General features: G+C 40.9%; 1 protein-coding gene across 10 annotated transcripts; it reads right to left on the minus strand.

The window, feature by feature from the left end:
- Window positions 1-444: 444 nt before the first annotated feature.
- Window positions 445-14,402, minus strand: ZNF334 (zinc finger protein 334). Of its 10 annotated transcripts, XM_023197114.1 has the most exons (7): window positions 13,286-14,316; window positions 12,837-12,895; window positions 10,432-10,576; window positions 6,803-6,955; window positions 5,112-5,238; window positions 4,709-4,801; window positions 445-3,592 (listed from the first exon to the last, which is right to left on the minus strand). In XM_023197114.1, exons 5-7 carry the CDS (start codon window positions 5,143-5,145, stop codon window positions 1,773-1,775), a joined length of 1,947 nt encoding a protein of 648 aa, XP_023052882.1. In that variant the 5' UTR covers window positions 5,146-5,238; window positions 6,803-6,955; window positions 10,432-10,576; window positions 12,837-12,895; window positions 13,286-14,316; the 3' UTR covers window positions 445-1,772. The 10 variants fall into 10 exon arrangements, with proteins under 10 accessions (XP_023052882.1, XP_023052883.1, XP_023052875.1 ...); XM_023197115.1 differs by lacking the exon at window positions 10,432-10,576; XM_023197107.1 differs by lacking the exon at window positions 6,803-6,955.
- Between the last annotated feature and the right edge of the window lie 10,660 nt (window positions 14,403-25,062).

The raw sequence follows: 25,062 nt of genomic DNA on the forward strand, positions 1-25,062 counted from the left end.
TGCTCTTCATTTTTATCCTGCTTGGGGTTCATTAAACTTCTTGGACTTGTGAATTTACATTTTTCATAAGATTTGAAAAGACTGTTCCAACATTAAGGGATAAATTTAGATAAATTTGGCACAAAAATTAGGTATTTTTGTTTTTCTTTACTCCATTAGTGTCAAAGTGAAACATAATTCCTTTCACAATAGCAACCAAATCTTTGAAGTGACTATGAATACATTTCACAAGAGCAAGATCAGTATAGGCACACACACATTTAAACATATGTATATACTTATATATATTAACATATATGTGTGTACACATACATTTATCTGTCCCGAAGGATATAAAAACTGAATTGATAAATCATGTTCATATTGGGTTCTCTGAAGGGCCCCAAATAAATAGCACAATTTCCACCCCCATTTAAACAATAAAAAATTAAGTAGCAGACAGGGGGCAGGATGAAACTTTTATTACTGATCAAATTGAGTTGGAAGATGCAACTTACTGTGACCATTCAGCTAATGGGCCAATTAGCTGAATGACAGAATTAGACCAATTTACCAATCACAGGCAATACCTGTGACAAGAAATTGTGCTTGCAGGACAGCCCACAATGAACAGATAGTTCAGCTGAGCAAACCCAGTTACCCATCGCTGTCTTACCAATTAGATAAGCCCACTTCATCTTCCCTGAGGAAGAATGCATAATGTGGCAGAGAGGCTAGGAATGGGTATAGGGAAAACCCCACTCACGGAAATCAGGACTTAAAAGGTAAACATTTCCCAATAACCCCATAAAAGTGGCAATCCTACCTCATCACATATACCCATACAATGTAATCCTAATCAGCATCCCAGAGGCCTTTTGTTCTCAGAATTTGATCAGTGACTTCTAAAGAATACCTCTAATGAACATGTTGATTAGGAAATCCAAGAGATTTTTGAAAACATACTAACTGACATAATCAAACCACTGGTAGATGGGGTTGAGTGGATTATTAGAGAATACTAAAACCAGAGAAATAAACACTTTTTGGATTCAACCATCATCCAAATTCTCTGTTGTTCAAAAATGCTTATTTTTCCATGTTTTTCCTACTGCAATTGCCGTTTTCTTGACTTGGCTGAAAGCTTCAGGATCACCAACTAGTCATCCTGTGCCTACATTCCATTAGAAAGGTCTTAGGAAGGGCTTTCATTGGCTCAGCTTTACCAAAGGCTCACCTGGGGTATAATTACGATGGGTGCATAGCGTACCATGGTTAGTGCTCCTGAGTTGTCACCTTTGCAGATAAAGGTATATAGTCTGTTACTAGAAGACTATGGAGTTAGCAGACAACAAAAAATCTGCCAAATCTGAAAATATACCATAAATTGAGAAACTGCAAATTACTCAACTATCAAACAATGGTATTGATTTGAAATGAAGGTCAGATCCTCACACCTCATAACATACACTATCAAGTAACACTGTAGGGAGGAACCAAGTAATGATTTAACTTAAATAATGTTTGTTTCATTATTTTAAAAGGGAGGCACATTTGGCATAACCTTTGAATTGCTGTTGAATATTTTCATAGTTCACAATGAATAATACAATTATTAAACAAAGTATTTCTTTCCTACATGATTTCTCTGATGTTATAGTGAGGGTGGACTTATGGCAGAAAACTTTTCTATACTCATTATAAGATTTTACTTCTCTATACATACTCACAGTTTCGCATTGTGTAACTTATTTGATTTGTTGCTTTGTTGGAATTTATTACTTTGCTGGAATTTATTCCTTGTGGGATTTCTGATGTAAAAGGAAGTTTGATTTGTGGCGAAATGTTTTCTCACATTTGTTACATTCATAAGGTTTCTCTCCTGTGTGTATTTTCTGATGTTCAGTGAGAGTCCACAGGCGACGGTAGGTTTTCCCACATTGATTACATTCATATGGTTTCTCTCCTGTGTGAATTCTTCTATGGACTCTGAAGGCTGACTTATGGCAGAAGGATTTCCCACATTCATTACATTCATATGGTTTCTCTCCAGTGTGAGTTCGCTGATGTTCAACAAAGGAGAACTTCTGACAGAAGGTTTTCCCACATTCATTACACTCATAGGGTCTCTCTCCTGTGTGTGTTCTCTGATGGTGAGTGAGGGCTGACTTCCTGCAGTAGGTTCTCCCACATTCATTGCATTCATATGGTCTCTCCCATATAGTTCTCTGATGTACAATGAGGTGTGAGTTTTTGCTGATGGCATGCCCATGTTCACGACACTCATAAAGATTCTCCTTTGTGTTCATTCTCTTACACTGACTGCAGTTTGACTTCATGATGGATGTTCTACCACATTTATTAAACACACCATGTTTCTCTCCTGTGTGTGTTCTCTGATGTACAGTGAGTGTTGACTTATGGCAGAAAAATTTCCCACATTCATTACATTCATAAGACTTCTTTCCTCTATGAGTTATCTGATGTGCAATGAGGGCTGATTTTGTACATAAAAATTTTCCACATTGACTGCATTCATAGGGCTTCTCTCCTGTATGACTTCTTCGATGCACATTGAGGGCAGATTGACAAAAAAAGGTTTTCTCACATTCACTACATTCATAGGGTTTTTCCCCTGTGTGAATTCTCTGATGTGCAGTAAGGGCCGACTGACAGAAGAAGGTTTTCCCACATTCCTTACATTCATTTGGCTTCTCTCCTCTGTGAGTTCTTTGATGTACAACAAGATACGATTTCTTACTGAAGGCATTTCCACATTCCTTGCATCCATAAGGCTTCTCCCCTGTGTGTGACCTGAAATGTTCAGCCAGGGCTGACTTCCGAAAAAAGGTCTTTCCACATTCATTACACTCATAAGATTTCTCCCCTCCATGAATTTTCTGGTGTACAATGAGGGCAGATTTGTCAATGAAGGTTTTCCTACATTCACTGCATTCATAGGGTCTCTCTCCAGTATGAATTCTTTGGTGTCGAGTGAGGCTTGTCTTCACACGAAAAGTCTTCCTACAATCATTACAAACATACGGTTTCTCCCCTGTATGAATTCTCTGATGTACAATGAGGGTAGATCTCTTAGAAAAGGTTTTCCTACATTCATTACATTCATTTGGTTTCCTTTCAGTCTGTCTCCCTTTCTGTGTAATGAGAATTGCCCTCTTGAAGAAGGTTTTCCCACATTTACTATAGTCAAAAGGTTGTTTCAAAATCTGAATGTTCTGGTGAAGAATAAGACTTTCATTTTGATTGCTGTCTTTCCTCACTGGATTGTACCTGTAATTTTTCATTCCCGAATGACTTTTTTCATGCTTAGTATGGAGTAGCGGCTTCCCAAATCCACTGTATTCATCAGGAATCTTTCTGTTTTCTTTGCTTTTCTTTGCAACAATTACTTCTGAATTAGTTTTCAAACTGTTTCCTCCTGGATTACATTTATAGGGCATTTTTCTTGAGGGAACACTATTCATGCCCAGATTAAGTGTTTTCCCAAATACATTCTCTCTTTCTGTAATCAGTGTTTCGTTGCTGAAGAATACAGTTTGTGTCAAATGTTTATCCTGGATTTCTTTATTCTTCTCTAAGGCATCATCAACTTCTAGAAAAAGGAACACAATTAACAGTAATTGGTGAGTCTTTATGTATTTGCTAAGAAATGAGAATTCCTTAGAAATGCACTGTTTTGGGGGTTAGACTTCAGGCCCAGCCTTCAAGATTAAACAAATTTCAAGTGCAAATATCTCTTACTTAGTTGATTTGAAGAAAAACAAAAACAAAAAATACTAAAAAGCAAATCCATCCATACCAGCCACTATTTAACAGGGGTAAAGGAAGAGGAAACTAGCAAAGAATACAAGTACCTTTGACACTTTACAAATACCACTAAACATTGAGTGGAAAAAGTAAACAGTCACAAGGAATAGTACACAAAGTATGCTGGAAGTGTGGCTGATGGACTGTTGAATAAAACAGACAAGAGTCAAACAAGCACTTAGAGAAAGAGAGTCATACAGTGAGACCAGGTAAAATAGATGTCAGAAAGATGGTCAGTTATTATCAAAATACATAAGAAGGAAGGGGTGAATGTGAAATTTTTGCAGTGACATGGAACTCTCGAATTTGTACAATGCAAAGGGAAGTAAGATTGTGGGCTGAGCAGAGCTGGGACTAGAGGAAGGCAAGCAGGATACCCAGGGCACCTGCACAATCCTGAGAGTTGAGTGTCTTCCTAAATTTTGCATGCCAGGCACCTTGTTTGCCTCACCCTACTCCGGATCCTGATGAAGCTTAGAATGGAAAGGGAAACCGTGTTACTTCTGTTAAGTGATGTAGAGAAAAATTGAAGACAATTAAAAAGATTATGACAGATCTCTGAATGTCTGGAATATAAACCAAGCCTATGACAATGGTGGGTGGGGCAAGGTAGGCAACAGAGAATGCTAGAGAAATAAAGTTTAAGGTGTGATAAAAGAGGAACTTGAATTCTGGGGATAGGTAACTTAGTGGCAAAAATCTTTATAAATTTCAGTTATTTATTTGGGGAGAATGTTTCAGATGTCCATAGCATGACAGTTAATCAACCTCAATCACTTCTAAAGGTCTGGGGCCAACAAAAAGAAATTCATGAAAAATATTGCCATGCCAACTATTACCAGTGACCACCATGGAACTCTCATTTCCATTGGTTCCATCTGCTCAGTTATCATTTACTGACCTGGGTAGTTCTGATTTGAGAATTCCTCCACTATCCATGGTTCTTCTCCTTGCTCCAATTTGAAAATCACATCCGGTTTGCTAACATGATACCCTGTTAATGGGAAATTATAGAACTTGGACCAAGATCTTTGGACATCAGGGACTCTGAAGAATGCAGAAAGTACAGCTTCAGAAGCTGTGCAATGAAGATGCCCAGCAATAGCTCAGTAAAGCTAGAACATTTTAGTGAAGGGTAGGGGAAGGGCAGTGAATACATACACAAACTTTACCGTCTAAAAAAGTTTAATCATCTTGCTCCCCTGATGCTCAAAGCTAAATAATTAAATTCTAGAAATAAACATGTTTTTGTAACACAGAAGAAATGTATGCTCTTGGGAGTTGTACAAGGAAACCATCCTTACCCACGGAGACCAAGTTGCTGTAGTTCTCCAGCATCACATCCCTGTACAGGAGCCTCTGAGCAGGGTCCAGTTGCTGCCATTCCTCCTGGGTGAAGTTCACAGTCAGGTCCTGGAATGAAACTGATCTCTGAAAGAAAATGTTTAATCTGGGGTGACCAAAATTGAGTGATATCAAATGTATGGTAACATAAACTATAAGCAGACCACTGCCATGGCTAATGGAAAACTATAAAGAGATATAATTGTGGGAGGGCAGAAAATTAAAAATACGTCACTGTGTTCATTTTTAAAATGAATTTTAAAACTGTACTGAGCTTATACCATGTCCTGGAGCTATACCAATTGCCTGGATTACTAATCACATAAAATACTAATCTTGCTCTCAAGAAGCATATATTCTGACAGGGTGACAAAAATAGAAATGCACATCTTTAAAGAGCAATGCTGGACATACACAAAAGATGAAGGGTGATCACAAAAGAAGAAAGCTTGCTCCATTTTTGTTACCCCTTCTTTGAGGGCATAATAATTTTAATCCTGAAATATAAACAGTACGCTTTATAGGACTGTAGCCATTAAGAAAATACACAGACACTAAACACACATGGGGAGTTTGAGAACTACAATCTCTCCACAGGAAAGGCTAGTGAGGAGTGGGACAGAGGCCAGAGAATAGAGGAACTCTTTTTTCTAATTAGTAGTCTTGAAATTCAGATAGTACAACACATCAGCAAAACATTCTTGCATATATGCTAATGTACATTTACTTAAGAATTGTAGTATATTTCCAAGTTAGTTCCAGCTATACATTAATATCAATAAAGCTTAATTATTTTTTCATTCTTTTGGCTGAAATACTAACAAGAATAGAAGTCCAGTGAATTGCTGGGGTGTTCCCTATCCTCCACTTTGGAGACCACTGTCGTAAATAATGGAAATCCATAAAGAGGTATTTGTAAGCAAGGACTGGAGATTTGTGACCAAATGTGTACTTTGAAACAATGCTCTAGAGCACAGGGGTTGGCAAACTACAGTCCATGGGCAAAATCTAGGCCATGGGAGCCAAATGTGGTCATGATCATTTGTTACACACAGTCGGTGACGGCTTTCATGTCACAACAGCTGTGCTGAGGAAATCTGACAGAGACCACAGGGCCAGCAAAGCCAAAAATTTTGACCTTGTACTCTAAAAAAACATTTGCTGTCCCCTACTCTAGAAAAATGGAAACTGGCTTAAAGGTCAAATTAGAGGGGAAGAAAACTAAGACACCCCTAAAGGACAGGAGCACAGGTAGTTCCTGGGAAATGGGAAGGAGAAAATCAGTCCTACATAATGGGAGGCAAGGAGAGTTGACCACTACTTGATGTGCAGATGTAATGTGCAGATTATTTCACATGATCAGCTGGGCTGATGCTAGTAGTATATGTGGAGATTAGGAAAACAAAACAGAAAAGAGAAGTGAGCATAGGAAACGAAGGCACTGATGTTTACCATGCTGTGCTTGAAGTATCTATTGAGTAAAGAAGTAGAGATGTCTAGCTGGTAGTTGGATACATCGTTCTGGAGCTCAGAGGAGAGATAACACAGTGATCAGAAGCAATATTTGAAAGCATAAATAACGAGGAAGGTCTCCATGAACTGATATGAAGTAAAAAAAGCAAAGTATTAAAGAATATCTATAATATTCTACCTTTTATGTAAGAAAGGAGATGTAAGAAAACACACATGGCCAGGTGTGGTGGCTTACACCTATAATCCCAGCACTCTTGAGAGGTTGAGGTAGGCAGATCACTGGAGCTCAGAAATTCAAGATCAGTCTGGGCAACATGGCAAAACCCCATCTCTACAAAAAATAAAAAAAAAATTAGCCGGGCACAGTGGCATGTGCTACTCGGGTGGCTGAGGCAAGAGGATCACTTGAGTCTGGGAGGCAGAGGTTGCAATGAGCTGAGATTGTGCCACTGAACTCCATCAACTTGGGTGGACAGTGCAAGACCTCATTTCAAAAAAACAAAAAAACCCCACCACATATAACCACTACGTGTGCAAAAAAAATTATGGAAAGGATACACCAGAAACTCATGAAACTGGTTACATTCAGGGGAGAGGTGGAGACAGATGGAAAGATTGGATGGATGGGAACAGAGTAGAAGAGATGAGAAGGTGTGACACTTCTCTAAAACATCTTTCTATATGGTTTTGATTCTTAGAAAAATGGTAGGCCAGGTGTGGTGCCTCACGCCTGTACTCACGGCACTTTGGGAGGCTGAGGTGGGAGGATCGCTTGAACTCAGGAGTTCAAGACCAGCTCAGGCCACATAGTGAGACCTCATGTCTCAATTTTTTTTTTTTTTTTTTTGCCAGGGGTGGTGGCGCATGCCTGTAGTCCCAGCTACTTGGGAGGCTAAGACAGGAGGATTGCTTGAGCTGAGGAGATCAAGGCTTTAGTGAGCTATGATTGCACCACTGCACTGCAGCTTGGGTGACAGAGCAAAACCCAGTTTCAAAAATTAGGCAAGTTAAATAAGTTTAAGTACGTAAAAAGGAAAGAAAGAAAAGAAAGAGGAAAGGAAAGGGAGAAATTAAAGGAGGGAGGAAAGAAAAGGAAAAGAAAACAAAGGAAAAGGAAAACAAGGGAAAGGGAAGGGGAAGGGGAAAGGAAAGAAAGGCTAGGATGAACCCTGCAAAATAACTAGCCAGCAAAGTGTCAAGGTTGTAAGTGACAAAGAAGGACCATCGTGGGTTGCAAGAGGCTAAGGAGACAGGACATTTAATGCAACTTGGGTTCCTAGGTTGGATCCTTGAACTGAAAAAGGATATTCATGGAAAATAATTAGCAGAATTTGAATAAGATAGATAATAGTACTGTATTCATGTGAATTTCCCAGTTCTGATCACTATAATATAGTTTTGAAAGATCAGGGGAAGCGAGGTGAAGGAAACACAGGTATTTTGTGTATGATTTTTCTCATTCTTCATATTTAAAAATAAAGCACTAAAAAATAGGCATGCTGCCTCCACCTCCGCAGACACCTGGGCTTCGGCCTGCTGTATGTTTCACCTCACCCACATGACCATCCTAGGTCACCCCAGTCTTTCTTTTCTTTGATCTGCTATACATCTTTCTACTGACACACTTCATTAGGTAATTCAATGAGGCCTTTCCTATTATCACCACTTAACTGTCTCTTACACATAAACTAGAAGTAGTTACATTATCCATTTTATTTCCTCCATGAATTACTTCCTCTAAAGGACCTATAAGTTTCTTTATTTTATTTTATTTTATTTTTCAGATGGAGTCTTGCTCTGTCTCCCAGAGGCTAGAGTACAGTGGCGCGATCTCAGCTCACTGCAAGCTCCACCTCTCAGGTTTACGCCATTCTCCTGCCTCAGCCTCCCTAGCAGGTGGGACTACAGGTGCCCGCCACCACGCCCAGCTAATTTTTTTGTATTTTTAGTAGAGATAGGGTTTCACCGTGTTAGCCAGGATGGTCTCCATCTCCTGACCTCGTGATCCGCCCGCCTTGGCCTCCCAAAGTGCTGGGGTTACAGGCGTGAGCCACCGCACCCAGTCTAAAGGACCTATAAGCTTCTTGAAGATAAAGAGTATGTTATAATTATAGGCACAACAATAGGCATATAAGGTCTTAATGACTAGAAAGAATGGCAAAAATACTGGAAACAAAACGCCAGGGGAATGAGTGCCAGGGAAGAGCCCTCACTAAAAAGTTCTGTACTCGCTAAGGCAGACCCAGTGCACTTCACAGCAGAAAGTCCAAAGTAAGAACAGTGAATGTGTTCACTTTGTGAGAAACTGAAAGGTGCTTATGACAAAGAAAAAGAAATTCGATTCTCCCGGTGACTCAGGTCCACTCTGTAAGCAACACTAAGTAGAACGATGATCCCTTCAGAGCAGAGGAGAGTTCACTGTTACACACAAAACAAGATTACCCACAAAAAAGAAATGATGAGCACTACTATGAGCAGGCATATGGCTACTGAGGAGATATGCCTACACTTTTAAAGGCCAATAGTCTTACTTGTGAGGTAGACAGATAATGACCAGACCCTATATGTAATGCAGAGATGAAGAGGGCCAGCATTGCTCTGTAAACACACAGTCTGTGGACACAGAATATGGGGACAGGAATGGGTCCTATGACGAGATGGCTCCTGGCTATGGTCCCAATGTAGACAGAAAAGGGGTAGAACGTCAAGGAGCAAACAGTGGAAACACGATTAAAAGCAAGAGTGTAAAATCTGGGGCATTTTCAGGAGACTAAATGCAGACCACCATCATTCTTCAGAGGGGCTCAGTGTGGGTGTTCCCTCCCACCGGGGGCATGTAGCACATCTGTGGAGACATTTTTGGCCATCGGGGTTCTGTGGGATGCTGCTGGCATTTGGTGGAGGGAGAGGGAAGGAGGGATGATAGAGATACTGCAACATGCAGTACCTTCTCCTACAGGAAAGAAATGTCCCAAGTCCTGTATAAATTTCTAATCTTAAATAGTCATATAAGCAAAAAATCTGTTTATAATGATCTGAGCCTAGAATCTTATTCCATTTGGCACTTGAACACATAGTATATATATATAAATATATATTTATGTATATTAAATTTTCTTCAATGTAATAGTGGGTATATCAAGGACAATTTGTATTTGATTTGAACTGGAACTTTAGGGATTTTCACTCTTGAAAAATACCACAAATGGCAATGTTGTGTACAGTATTCGAATCACAACACATCACTCCTGTATCAGTGAGAACTGTAATTACATTCATAGAGATTTAACCTAAAAGTAGTCTGTATAAACATCAGACTCCTCTTTTGACTTTTACTATAGTTATATCTGGGCAAGTCTGTGTTAAGATACATATCATTTTAAATTACTTTATGTTTTTATTTTTCCTCTATATTGAGTTCTATCGATTTTTTAAAAATTACACAAGTAGGTTATATTATCTATGATCTCCAAAATAAGGATAAAGGGAGGCTGGCTTTTAGTTGGGATTTCTAGAAAACAGAGCCTAAGGCAAGGACTCAGTCTGTATCATTTTATCTGGGAACTCCAAGCCAGGGCAGTGAGGGTGAGGGAAGTAAGGAAGGGAGGGAACAAAGGATGTAAACAATGAGGTATGAGAGGCATTAGCATGCTGCCCACCACCTCACTACAAGCCCCAAAGAGGGCCAAGTTTCCTCAGCAGGAGCATGGGGTCAGCACATGGGACACATTTGGGAGAACCACCAGGAGAAACTAATGTTGAAATAGTGCACAGAAGAGAGAAAGGATGGTGAATTCATCTGCCCACCTCCTTCTCATTTTCCATTTCCCTTCATTCAAGGTTCACCCAGTGAGTTAACCTGCCCACACTTCCAGGTTGCATCATCTGGCTCCACCATCTGGCCCCTCAGGAAGCTGGTACCACACCTTATGGTGTGTGGTTTCATCCAAGTCTAAAAGAGGAGGCAGCCTGGTGTGAGTGGGTGGCATTAACTAAGAGAGATAAAGGAGATGGCTGAATATGGAAGGTTTGCATCCCAATATAGCTCATAAGAAAGTATGTCCTGTAAATAGATATGGGTCTGGCAGAGTTGAGAACCACCTCAGCACAGTTTGAACTGTTCGTGTAATATCTTTCTTTTTCACTAGCATGTGAGCTCCATGAGGACAGAGACAGTATCTCCTTCATTCAAGTTGAATATAGACCATCTAGCATAGCGTATGACACACAATTGTTGGATCAATATACAGTTATTGAGTGAAAGGTCCAGAGTGGTAGGAATTAAGAAGAAGCAGGAAACGGTCATGACATAAATAGCCTTACATGTCATACCAAGGATGCTGAACTTGTATTCCATAAGTGGTGTGGAACCTCTTAAGTCATTTCTGTATTAAGACATGATCACGCTGGCATTTTGGAGGAACTGGTCAGTGTGAACAACAGCCTTGAGGTGGGAAGAGGAAGGGGCCAGGCAGACTGCTGAGAAAGCTATTAATATTATGACGACCCACGAGAAACTGAGGCAAGAGAAGGAAGTGAAAGGACAAATTCAAGAAATGTTATTAGCAAGCTCGACAAACAGGTATGGTAGGAGGTGAGGAAAAGGAGAATTAAGATGAACTTCAGGCCGGGTGCAATGGCTCACGCCTGTAATCCCAGCACTTTGGGAGGCTGAGGCGGGCAGATCACCAGGTCAGGAGATCAAGACCATTCTGGCTAACACGGTGAAACCCCGTCTCTACTAAAAATACAAAAAAATTAGCCGGGTGTTGTGGCAGGCGCCTATAGACCCAGCAACTCAGGAGGCTGAAGCAGGAGAATGGTGTGAACCTGGGAGGCAGAGTTTGCAGTGAGCCGAGATCGCACCACTGCACTCCAGCCTGCGCAATAGAGTGAGACCGCCGTCTCAAAAAAATAAAAAAAGATAGACTTCATTTTCCGGCTTGATGGAAGCAGCACTGATAGGGAATCAAGAAGCAGCAGTACATCGAGCAAGTTGTAAATATTATTTCCATGTTGGATACAAGGACTCCATGTGCCTTCTGGACATCCTTGTAGAGATGTTCAGCAAGAATTTCAAGCTGAGGTTCTCAGAGGCAGAAATATTTCAGAGCATAAAGACTCACAAGTTAAAAACCACAAAGGGCATGAAAAAAAAATCAGAAAGAATAATGGGCTAACAATGGAATAGCAATGTTCATGAAACAAAAGAGAAGATTGTATAAAAGATATAAAAAAGACACGATTACAGGCTGGGCATGGCAGCTCACACCTGTAATCACAGCACTTTGGGAGGCCAAGGTGGCAGGATCACTTGAACCCAGGAGTTCGAGACCAGCCTGGGCAACATAGTGAGACCTCATCTCAATTAAAAAAAAAAAAGAAAAAAGACGTGATTATAGAGCTACAAAGAGAATCAAGTGAGTGATACCACAGACATTATCAGAGATGCATATTAGGGAGAGGGCAGTCATACTGTCATATGCAACGAAGAGTTTGGTAAAGTATGAACTGAAAAATACTCATTGGGTTTGAAAACATTTAGGTTACTGGTAACTTTTTCCAGAACAGATCCATCAGAGTGGTGGGGGCAGACATAAGACTGTATCAAGTGGGTTGAAATGAGACAGGCAAGTGAAGAAGTTCTACCTACAGAATATTGAATTGTTCCCTCTAGAACTTGTTTTATAAGTACAGCTGCAATAAAGTTATAGGGCATTATTTGAAGAATATTATTCTATTTGTTATAGGTTTTATCCATTTATTCTAGGTCTTATCACTGGATCATAGACATCACAGAGAACCATCTGAATGCTGCCTGTTCGGATGACCCTGGATTGGTTCCCTGTAATTACTGTGCTCTGCCTGGGTACAGAAGTCACAGGAAACCCATAGCATTTCTTTCCCAGCTGTTTTTGGCAGAGCTGCCTCTACTTCACTTACTGAAAGATCATCCAAGAAAATTTTTAGATAATTGATGGGAAAACCACACAAAAATCCAGTGTAAGGGCTATCTCATATTGTCTGGGCTTTCTAGAACCATTTGAGTAAGTCTATAGGAATATATGATTTCTGTATATCTATGTCCACTTTTCTAGTATTGATCGAATACTCTGATGCTGAATTTTATAATTTCAGTTTCATCTGCAAACTACTCTAAACCTCTTGAAGTTCACAGTATAATGTGAGAAGTAAATCCCTGAGCAACTTACCTGAAATTTGTTCATTTTCAGGTTCTCCTGAGAAAGGGCCAAGAGTGTTGAAAGCAGAGCTGGGTAAGGAAGAATGGGGAATGGCATGAGCAATCTGGCTCACACAGCAGCTCTACAGTTACCTACAAAGACAGCCACGCACACATTTAAAAACATGGCCCTTTGACCAGTCTGGTTCAGGAAGCAACAGCTTGAGGAAACATTCACTTGTCCATTTATAGTTCTAGAATGGTCACATAGAGCTTTTCTTACTGTCAACAAATGTTTTCTACTGAATTACTGGGAATTTATGCCTCCTTTGAAAAAAACTGAAAACCTGAGTCCAATTAATAGAAGACTAGGTCAACGAAAGTTAGTATATACAAAGCCTGGAACACTATTTTGGCATTAAAGTGGATTCTACGATTAAAAGATTTCTTGGAATAGGAAAATGATATTTTGTCACTTACCTACTTTCCTACTAATGTGTTTAGCCACTAGAGATGACAGAATCCAGAAAGAACAAATGAAAGTGTTTAAGGTGTTTGTCTTTTTGACAGTTTGGTCTCCTTTAGCTGCAGTTTCACAACAGGACCTTTTACTAAGAAACTTCTTGTGGTAGGTAACTTAAATGTGGTAGATGACAAAGCCCTGACCGGTACTCAAAGGACCAGAATTCAGTTATTGGCTTTGTCACTAGCAAACTGCATTACTGAATAAAATCTTTACGAAGTCGTAATTTTAAAACAAGATAAATTGGTTTTTAGTCTTTCCTTTACCCCTATTGTGTAGCTCTGTAAGGGGTAAACTCAGTAAATCCCACGAGAGGTGATGAACATGGTTGGTGCAGCTCAGAATAAACAGAGGATGGAGATGGTAGGGAATGACATGTATGTGTTTAGGAAGTGATGAAGAGATCATTTCCTTATTTATAACTAGTACGCCTTCCTTCCAACCCAGGACTCTCGCAGATACCTCCAGTGAAGTGTCTTTTCCTGTCAAATCTGGACCCTGCCCATTTCAGCTCACATCCTTCTTCCGAAACGTGATATGAACTTTGCTGAGCTATAGTAATCAATGGTTGCAGGACTAAGTGCATCAGCATAAGTTCTGGAAAGAGGCTCTAGCTACTTGGATGCGCAAACCTTTCACTTTCACCAAGCGCCTTCTTCAGGCAAATCAGGGCCCTAGAGAGAGCCTGCCCCGTGGCCTGCAGGTCAGGAGCCCAATCCTGCCCTGGCTGCCTCGCCTTCCGACAACAGGAAACCCTCCCTCCAAAGACAAGGAGAGCGCGCGTCCACCCTCCGCTGACCCGAGGACAGCTCCGCCCGGCCCCACCGTTCCCTCCGACGCCCGAGTGCTCGGAGCTCGCCGCCAGCCCTTCCTATAGGTTGTGGGTGCACCCGCTTCGCCTGCAGTTCGCACCAGGTCCAAGTCACAGTGGGACCAGGCATTCACGAGCTGAAGGACCCTCACCCGGAAGAGCCTGTCGAACCGGAAGCGCGTCCAGGTGAAAAACAGGAACGGCACATGCGCAGAAAGACCCCCGGACCGCCTCTCCCGGGGCTCTCCCGAGACCCGCGCCGGCTTTCTGGACCACAGTACCCAGAAGGCGTCGCGGCCACCGCCCTACCCTGAGGGATCTTTGAAGAGCTTCTGCTTTAACTACAGAGCTTGGGTGACTGCTGTGAATCACCAATACGAAAAGTAAAGTTTCATATCCGTTTCACCGAAGGCTGTAGATGAGAAAGGAAAATTCTGCGAAATGAAAATGACTGCGAAAGATATTCCAGCAGAATATTAAGGGAATAATACTAACGACCTGCAGAAAATTTCTCGCCAACAGGATACAAAATCATTGCTGGCTTTCAATACGTGAAAGTTGAAGATAAATCAGAATATCTCTGAAGAAAATGATCTATTAGCTGTAACCCCAATTCTCAGAGATACCCTGGTTTAACATTAGGTGCACATTCTTCTGACAGTTTTACAAAGAGGAACTGATATGGGTCTAATAATTTGTTATTTTTTAAATTAGCAATATAGTTAATATACTTTAATACCACAAATCATCTCATATACATTGTGAGTAATATAGAAAATAGTTTTACATCCACAAGGAAAATACATACAATCATGCATGGTTTAACGATGGGGATACGCTCTGAGAAATGTGTCTTTAGGCAATCTCGTCTTTGTGTGAACATCATAGAGGGTTCTTACACAAATCTAGACGATATGGTCTACTACATACCTAGGCTGTATGGTATAGCCTATTTCTCCTAGGCTACAGACCTGTGTGGCATGTTACTGTCCTGAATACCGTATGCAATGGTAACACAATGGTATTTGTGTGTGTAAACATATCTAAACATAGGAAAGGTACAGTAAACGTACAGTATTATAAACTTGTGAGACCACAGTTGTATATGCAGTACATCGTTGACCGGAACATTCTTATGTTATGCATGACTGTATATGAATTGTATGCATGTTGACTAAATAGAACTTTATAAAACTTTACTCATTGGAAGGCATGAAAATATCTGACAAAGTTATGATGTATTCAATTTCAGAAAAGAACAGTTAGCGACTGGTGGTAGCTAGTCTTCAAAGATGGCCCCCAATGAACTAAACTTCCCAGTATTCCAGGCTTGTATATTTCCCTCCCACATTGAATTTGGCTGACTCTGTGATTCTCTTTAACCAAAAGAATGTGTCAGAAGTGACACTGTGCCACTTCCAGAAAATAAGCCATACAAAGTCCTGGAAGCTTCAGCTTTGCCCTTTGAAGAGTCCTTAGACACTAAGACATGCAGCTAACCTGTTGGACCAAATGGAGAAACCAAGAGAAGTAGGAAGTGAGAGGCCCTGAGACCACATGGAAAAAGAGACGCCCATCTTTCCTAACAACGCAGCTATCCCAGCCTTCCAGTCATCCTTGCCTAGAGATATAAGACATATGAGTGAACATTCCAGGCCAGTGAAGTTCCTAGATGACTTCAGCTCCAGATGAAATCATGTAGCTGATCCCAGTAAACATACAGACTACAAGAAATAATAAATTTTGTTGTTATAAGCTTCTAAGTTTTGGGTGGTTAGTTATGCAGCAATAGCTAGCTAAACACCAACAAAAGATGATTTCCAAGAATATGATATGAAAAACTGCCATTTCAAATCAGTGAGAAAGGCTTATTGTTAAATAGATTATTGAAAAAGTGATGTGGGTCAACTCACTAACCATTTGGAGTAAAAAACTAAGATTTAATTCCCATCTCACACATTTTAATCAATATATTTCACATTGTCATATAATTCACATATAATCAATATATTTCACATTGTCATATAATTCACATATAATCAATATATTTCACATCGTCATATAATTTGAAATGTTAAAAGCAAACTCTCGGAGTAAGTGATTTTTTGCATTACTTGCTAGGAAAGCTCTTTTATTGAAATTTTATCAAAGCAAAGTTTCCTAGTAATCAAGAAAATGGAATATATTTCTATTCATTCAAGTTTAGACAGTCTCAAATGTTTTGCTACTTTTGTAATTTGGAACATTTTTCTATCTTATTTTCATTGCCACGTAAAAATGATACTGTAGAGAAAATTATTGATCAATGTGGCTATGAAAAATTGAAAAAGTCTTGCTTCAGAAAAAAATAGATTTAAAAAGAAATAAATGGAGAAAATAAAGTGGTTTCACCACATATGAGAAGGATTGAAATAGACTCAATTTATTAACATCTCTTTTAGAAATCAGTAAAGATGAGGATTCAAATTTTTTTAAAAATGAAAAAAGAACATGAACAAGGCAATTAATACAGAAGAATTGTAAAAGAGCCATAACTATATATATATGAGGTAATGGCCAATAATACTCTAGAGCAAAGAAATGCAAAAAGTTTTTGATTACATACTTTTTTGGCAGACTAATCTGGCAAAGATTAAATGGAATAATAAAGTATTGGCATGAATTTGGAAAAAATATTTGTTCCCAGACAGGTTGGGTGGGAGTATAATTCCTATGACATTTCTAGTAGACATTCTGTGCCCAAATTGAAGATTTCACGCCTTTTATTCCAGCAACTCAGCTTCTAGGAACATCTTAATGAAATAATTAAATCAGTACAAAAATATGCATATCAAGAATGTTCCTTATAATGGTTTTAATCATAATCTTTTTTTTTTTTTTTTTTCCCGTAGACGGAGTCTTGCTTCGACACCCAGGCTGGAGTGCAATGGTGTGATCTCAGCTCACTGTAACCTCCACCTCCTGGGTTCACGTGATTCTCCTGTCTCAGCCTCCCAAAAAGCTGGGATTACAGGTGCCTACCACCAGGCCTGGCTAATTTTTGTATTTTTAGTAGAGATGGGATTTCACCATATTGGGAACTCCTGACCTCAAGTGACCTGCCCACCTCTGCATCCTAAAGTGCTGGGATTACAGGCATGAGCCACCATGCCCAGCCAATCATAATAATTTTTTAAAAGTTGGAGGGAAGCAACCAAATGTCTACCAGCAATGTGAAGGTGAAGGTAGAATATAAGTATGTAGGGTCCAGCCCCACAGGGTTGGTGGGTTTTTCTCTCCGTGTGCGGAGACGAGAGATTGTAGAAATAAAGACACAAGACAGAGATAAAAGAAAAGACAGCTGGGCCCGGGGGACCACTACCACCAAGACGTGGAGACCAGTAGTGGCCCTGAATGCCAGGCTGAGCTGATATTTATTGGATACAAGACAAATGAGCAGGGTAAGGAGTGTGAGCCATCTCCAATGATAGGTAAGGTCACGTGGGTCACGTGTCCACTGGACAGGGGGCCCTTCCTTGCCTGGCAGCTGAGGCAGAGAGAAAGAGGGAGAGAGAGACAGCTTACGCCATTATTTCTGCATATCAGAGACTTTTAGTACTTTCACTAATTTGCTACTGCTATCTCAAAGGCAGAGCCAGGTGTACAGGATGGAACATGAAGGCAGACTAGGAGTGTGACTACTGAAGCACAGCATCACAGGGAGACGGTTAGGCCTCCGAATAAACGCGGGTGGGCCTCTTCCACAAGAGGTGGAGGAGTAGAGTCTTCTCTAAACTCCCCCCGGGCAGAGGGAGACTCCCTTTCCCGGTCTGCTAAGTAGCGGGTGTCTTTCCTTGACCCTGACGCTGCCGCTAGACCACGGTCCGCTTGGCAAGGCATCTTCCCAGATGCTGCCGTTACCGCTAAACCAAGGAGCCCTCTGGTGGCCCTGCCAGGGCATAACAGAGGACTCGCACTCTTGTCTTCTGGTCACTTCTCACTGTGTCCCCTCAGCTCCTATCTCTGTATGGCCTGGTTTTTCCTAGGTTATAATTGTAGAGCAAGGATTATTATAATATTGGAATAAAGAGTAATTGCTACAAACTAGTGATTAATAATATTCATATATCATCATATCTATTATCTATATCTAGTATAACTATTCTTACTTGATATATTTTATTATACTGGAACAGCTCATGCCCTTGATCTCTTGCCTTGGCACCTGGGTGGCTTGCCACCCGCATAAGTAGCCATTTTTAATTTATTTGATGTAATATTTGAATTACAAATATAATTTTCATGTTTTTTCAGATATAACTACTTGTCTTAATGTGATTTATTGAAAACATCATTTTTTGCCCACTGCTTTGCAATGTCATCTAAATTCTTACATACCTCTTGTCTTTACATGTTCCTGCAAGGAACCAGCATTTAACTATTTTACAAATTAAAGAAATTTCATACATATTAACATTAATCTGCTTTTTCTAAGATTTTCTGGATGTATTTTAAATACTCTGTGAATGGAAACAAAAAAAAAGCAAGGAAAGCACCAAAATTTGCCACTATTTTAACAGAAATGTTATTAAAGAAACAAAATTTTCAATTCTTCAAGAAAATGAGATATATTTCTATTCGAGTTTAAATATTTTCAAATGTTATGCTGCTGTTGTAAAAGGGAACATTTTTCTATCTTACTTTCATCGCCATATAAAAAGCAATTGAGGCTCTAAAACAGTGTTGCCAAAAATCACTATGTTTATTAAAAACAGAATTCTAAACATGTACCTTCATGATCCTATCATTGTAAAATTATCAAAAAGCTGTGAATCTACCATGAGGTATAGTCATTTCTGGAAGGCAGATAACGAGTGATATCTGTTCTGCTTTTGATCTATAGTTTCAGATTTATTTACAATGTTCTTTTATTAGTTATATATTGTTGTGTAACAAATTGCCCCCAAAATTGGTGGCTTAAAACAACATTATTTATGGTCTCACATTTTCTCGTGGTAAGGAATCTGGGCACTGTTTAGATGGGTTCTCTGCTTTGGCATCTCTCTCCGCAATCAAGATGTCAGGTGTGGCCACACTCATTTCAAGGCCAACTCAGAAATATCACTTTCCATGCACACTTTCATGGTTGTTGGCAGGATTCAGCTCCTTGCCACCTGAGCCTCTCCATAGGGCAGCTCACAACATGGCAGCTTGTTTCATTAGAACAAATGAGAGAGAGAGAGAGAGACAGAGAGAGAGAGAGACAGAGTGAGTCATGGTCTCATAAAACCCAACCTCAGAAGTGATATGCCAGCACTTTTGCTATATTTTACCGGTTAGAAGTCATTAGGTGCAGCCCACACTCAAGAGGAGGGGATGGCACAAGGTCATAAATACCAGGAGAGGGGGATCATTGGGAGCCATTTCAGAAAAAGCTTCCTGCTGTATTGAGCAACTGAGAAGTTCAAAAGCTAGCATAGTATTACTAGTTTTTTTTGTTCCAGTGGCAGATTTAATTGCTCATGGGTTTTAATCTCTTATTGTAGTGCAAGGTTATATTTTGTTAATAGATGCTGGATTTGATCCTCTATGGCAGGGATCCCCAACCCCCATGAACTCTGAGAAGCATGTGGAATGCTCCCAGAATTGTCTCCTGGGGGACTAGAGGTTAAGACATTTGTTCATCATTGTTTCCAGTGGAACTGTCCACCACCTCCAAGACCCAAGATCTCTATCCCAACAAAGTTAGGAACCGGGCCACACAGCAAGAGGTGAGCAGCAGGCGAGTGAGCACTACTGCCTGAGCTCCACCTCCTGTAAGATCAGTGGCGGCATTAGACCCTCATATGAGCAGGAACCCTATTGCGAACTGCACACCTGAGGAATCTAGGTTGCACACTCCTTATGAGAATCTAATGCCCCCCAATCCTGTCCATGGAAAAATTGTCTTCCATGTAACTGGTCTCTGGTGCCACAAAGTTTGGGGACCGCTGCTCTATGGGATCAATTAATCCTACCATACAAGGCATCAGCCTAAAGCAGCCATCCTGATAGAAGTATGATGTTACATAGTAAAGGCTCAGCTAAGGCAGAAGTTTTGGTATGACACTCTAAGAGTTTTGGGTGTTGTCTGCCGGGATGTAGCTTATGTATGGAACTAGTGGCTGATATATGCTATTGCATCCTCAAGTGGCTGGAAATGAAGAGATGACAGTAGAATTAACCTGTTTCATCATCACTCTCACTTTCTGAATTTGTGCTTTTCTTCCCTGTAATTTTTATTATTTATTTATTTATTTATTTATTTATTTATTTATTTATTTATTTATTTATTTACTGAGAGTCTCACTCTGTCACCCAGGCTGGAGTGCAGTGGCATGACCTTGGTTCACTGCAACCTCCACCTCCTGGGTTCAAACAATTCTCCTGCCTCAGCCTCCTGAGTAGCTGGGATTACAGGTGTGAACCACCATGCCCAGCTATTTTTTTTTTTTTTTTTTTTGTATTTTTAGTAGAGACAGTATTTCACCATCTTGGTCAGGCTGGTCTGGAACTCCTGACCTCAAGTGATCCACCTGCCTCAGCCTCCCAAAGTGCTGGGATGATAGGTGTGAGCTACCACACCCAGCCCCAACAACTTTAGACTTTGTTGGGATAGAGATTTTGGGACTTGGAGATGGTAGACAGTTCCACTGGAAACAATGATGAACAATGTTGTAATCTTTAGTCCTCCAGGAGATAATTCTGGGAGCATTCCATATGCTTCTCAGGGTTCTTAGAAGAATCAAATCCCTGTTGTCCATAGCAGGGACCTTAATTGCACCTGCTTACGTTGGCATTTCTCCTTCTTTATCTCATTATCTCCAGTCCCTCATCCCTGCTTCCTGGAATCACCTTCCAAATAAACTCTATAACCCAGGCACTGTATGCATTTTACATAACATGTACATGACATCTTACACTGCACACTGCCCTCTCTCTTCCTAGTATTTCTTTTTGAACTGGAAGAGGAAGCAAGTGAAGATTTGACTTGAAGATTAGAGAGTTGAAGTAATCTTCATTTATTCACTTTGGATGAAGACTGTACGGTCAATAGCTAGGTCTTGGCATTCTAATTACTAAATAGATACTATGTTTATGGTAAATGACTGTAGGTCTGTCTATCCTCAAAGGAAGCAGAAAACCTTGGATCCTGCTGAGTTTTTATCCAGTGGGAGATTTCCTCAATAAAGTTTAAGGAGTGGTGGAAGACTAAAATTTGCTACTTAAAAATTATTTCTTAAGACGTGCTATTTAGCATACCAGCTACACTGACTATCGGGGCATGGTTCAGATGGGTTCTGTCTGTGCTTCAGGGTCTTTTGCTGTAATCCAAGGTGTCAATGTGCTTGCACTTGAGCTTTATAAGGACGTGTGAAGTGGTCCGTGGCCTGTTAGGAACCGGGCCACACAGCAGGAGGCTTTGTTAATATTTTTTAAAATTTAGCTTTTGGTTTGGTTAATCCTTTCTATTGTTTCTTTTTGCTATTTCATTTATTGCTTCCTTTTATCTGCATTATGTTCTTCCTCATCATTAAAAAAAATTATTCTGTTCTTTGCTGGGCGCAGTGGCTCACACCTATAATTCCAGCACTTTGGGTGGCTGAGGTGGGTGGATCACTTGAGGGCAGGAGTTCAAGACCAGCCTTGGCAACATGGTGAAACCCTGTCTCTATCAAAAATACAAAAATTAGCCAGTCTTATAATCCAGTCTCTAATTAATTAATTAGATTTAAAAAATTATCCTGTTCTTATTTTAATATCTTGAGTTAGGCACAGTCAATATAAGAATTTAGGACCAGGCACAGTGGCTCACACCTGTAATCCCAGCATTTTGGGAGGTTCAGGGGGGTGGATCACCTGAGGTCAGGAGTTCTAGACCAGTCTGGCCAACATGGTGAAACCCTGTCTCTACTAAAAATACAAAAATTAGCCAGGCATGGTGGTGGGTGCCTGTAATCCCAATTACTTGGGAGGCTGAGACAGGACAATTACTCGAACCCGGGAGGCAGAGATTGCAGTGAGCTGAGATCGCACCACTGCACTCAGCCTGGGTGACAGAGTGAGACTCCCTCTCATTTAAAAAAAAAAAAAAAAAAAAAAGAATTTAAGGTTCTGGATTTCCCTGCAAGCTTTTTTTTAGTGACCTCCACTCAAATCTACATTTTACTTGATGAGACATACAAAAAAAAAAAAAACCCTGATACTGCAAATGATTATTTAATTTAAAGTGTAGCAAAGGCTACAAAGGAGAAATTCACGTACTACAGGAGTAGACCGTGTCTGTGGGTTAGAGAAAGCTTCTTCTGGGAAGAGATATTTGGATAGTGCTTCAAAGGGTGGTGCAGAGGAGGAGGGGGAAGAACACTTGAAGTGTTGTGTGAAGTGAAGAGAACTATAAGGTGTTCCAGAGCTAAAGTAAATGAGGAGAAGAAAGACTTGCTTCCCACTCTGGAGGTCTTTCTGAGTCTGGAGGTATCACAACCTCTCCCTGTTGCAAGGTCCCTGGTACCTGAAAGAATTTTGTCGCACACACTAGCCTACCCCTTGTGAGTCCTCCCAGCCCAGCTTTCAGGGGTCTGGCCCCTAATTCCTTCTTTTCCTATAAAGATCAGTCAAAATCTGGAATGACTCTTACTTCCACAGAGCTTCAAATCCCACCTCCCTCTAGTCTAAAGCCCCAGCAGGGCTTGTTTTCTGGTCACTACCCTGCTGATCAAACCAGGATCTGATCCAGACAGGATAAAGTGAAGAAACCAGCAGGAACCAGCAGATCCCCATCTGTGATCCCTGGCCGCCCTCATTGCTCATTATCATAAGATACTCCCACAGTGCCATGACAGTTTTAAAATGCCATGGCAATGACCCAGAAGTTACCACTCATTTCCTAGAAAGCTATAAATAACCTGCCCCTCAATTTGCATTGATCCACTCCTTAATTTACACGTAATTAAAAGTGGGTTTACATGAGTATAAATAGTTACCAAGAGTCTATAGGTTGCTGACTTAGGGCATACTGCCTATGAGTTAGCCCTGCTCTGCAAGGAGCAGTACTGTTGAATGAAAGATTGTTGTCTAATACCACCAGCCCACCCTTGAATTCTTTCCTGGGTGAAGGCAAGAACCCTCCTGGTTAAGCCCTAATTTGGGGGCTCAGCTCTCCCACGTCACCTTTGTGAGAGGAGCACCAACTGTGGGGATTGTTAATTCAAACCTCCTGAAAGCTAATGTTGATGGGAAGTGAGCCAGTGAAATGGAAATGGTACCTGAGGCAAGACCCTGTCTGAGTAGAGTGTAGCCCTTTGCAGAATAGATGCAATGAGTGCTATGAGGGAGATAAGGACAGTTACTGTGGGCAGAGAGGAGATGGCCACTCACCCTGGACAGTGGGTTCAGAAGCAGCCTCCAGGAGGAAGTGAACATTCAGTGGGGATCTGATAGATTAGAATTGGCAGCCAAGGGTGAGGAAGATTCCTCTGGTCAGAAGGAACAGTATATGCAGAGGCCAGAGAGTGTGGTGCAGTTTGCCAGGTATGAGCTGCAGTCAGGCCTATGAATGACATGGCTGACTAGTTGGTGCCTTGTTTGTTATGGGGAAGCATGTTATATTTTCCAAAGATGCCCATTACCATATCTCCCATCCTACTTTCTCTTCTTACTGCATCACTCCCCCATGAAAAGGTGGACTCTATGTCCCCTCCCGTATGTCCCCTCCCCTGAAAGCTGGATAGACCTTCATGACTGCCTCAACTAAAAGGATATGGTAGAAGTGAGGCCACGTGACTAACAAGGCTTGGGCATAAAAGGCAATACAATCTCTGCTCAGCTCTCTGTTTGGGGATAGTTGCTCTTGGGACCTGGACGCCATGCTATGATGAAGCCCAGGCTACATGAGGAAGCCATGTGTGGAGGTTGTGGGTAAAATTCCCAGCTAAGGTCCTAGCCAACAGCCATGTGAATAAGAAAGCCTTCAAGAGGACTCCAGCCCCAGTCACCACCTGCCTGAGTGTGGACCGCCTATAAGTGAACCTTCAGAATCATAAAAGATAATAATAATAAATGGTGTTGCTTTACACCAATAACCAATACAGATGGTCAGATAGTGACCGAGGAGAGGAATTCTAAGCCAAAGAAAGGTATAGGTAGGGTTTACTACCAGATCAAAGAAGGAGAAGCTCCAGAATTGCAGGAGGGTAGGGGAAGAGAGGGAAAGAATGGAGAGAGAGGGACAAGGAAAGAAGAAGGCAGACTGGCAAGCCCACATTGGATAGTGCAGTTTCCATGAAGGCCACTAAGTAGCAGCATTGGCACAGGTCAGTGGTTGTCAGACTGACTTTGTTGTTGCTTTGTCAGGGGACCTCGCTGTGAAGGCTCAGTGTCTGTGGCTGCAAGGTAAAGAAGGCCTGGCTGACAGTGAGTGCTGAGGAAGACCTGGGAAGGCCTAGATCTTGCTGATACATCAAATAATGTCAACCTCCCACAGCTATTAACCTGAGTCAATTCATTCATGGTAGAGGTGTTTTTTTTTTTCTTTTGGTTCTCCTTTTTCTGATAACAAACACTTCAATTTTTCTTTGGGGAACTATACCACCACCACTCAGGTCTCCCATATATACTCTCATAGGCTGTGCACTGCATAACTCCAGAGAATCCATCCATTCAGACTGTGCTGAGTGGTGCCTACTGGAATTGAGCAGTGCCCAACCTGTATGACTGTCAATAACAGCCCTTGAAAGATGGTCCAAGTTGTCCATTGTACTCCTGGTCTAGATACAAGCACATTGTCTGAACCAAGCATATCATGGATTTGATTTTGAATCCTGAGCACAATGTTCATCCTGTTCATCCTGACATGAATGCTGTGAAGCAGTCGCCCATTAGCTCCAGCTACTTGGATCTCCAGAG

The sequence above is a fragment of the Piliocolobus tephrosceles genome, chromosome 20 (genome assembly GCF_002776525.5).
Source record: "Piliocolobus tephrosceles isolate RC106 chromosome 20, ASM277652v3, whole genome shotgun sequence".
Lineage (NCBI taxonomy): Eukaryota > Metazoa > Chordata > Mammalia > Primates > Cercopithecidae > Piliocolobus > Piliocolobus tephrosceles.

What these genes read in the sequence shown, in the direction of transcription:
- ZNF334 (XM_023197106.1), bottom strand. Translation starts at nt 12,923, where the DNA reads ATGCCATTCCCCATTCTTCCTTACCCAGCTCTGCTTTCAACACTCTTG. An exon ending in TGAAAATGAACAAATTTCAG is followed by an intron (nt 5,239 to 12,836) that starts GTAAGTTGCTCA and finishes ATTTTCTTTCAG; the next exon opens with AGATCAGTTTCATTCCAGGA. An exon ending in CAGCAACTTGGTCTCCGTGG is followed by an intron (nt 4,802 to 5,111) that starts GTAAGGATGGTT and finishes TCCCATTAACAG; the next exon opens with GGTATCATGTTAGCAAACCG.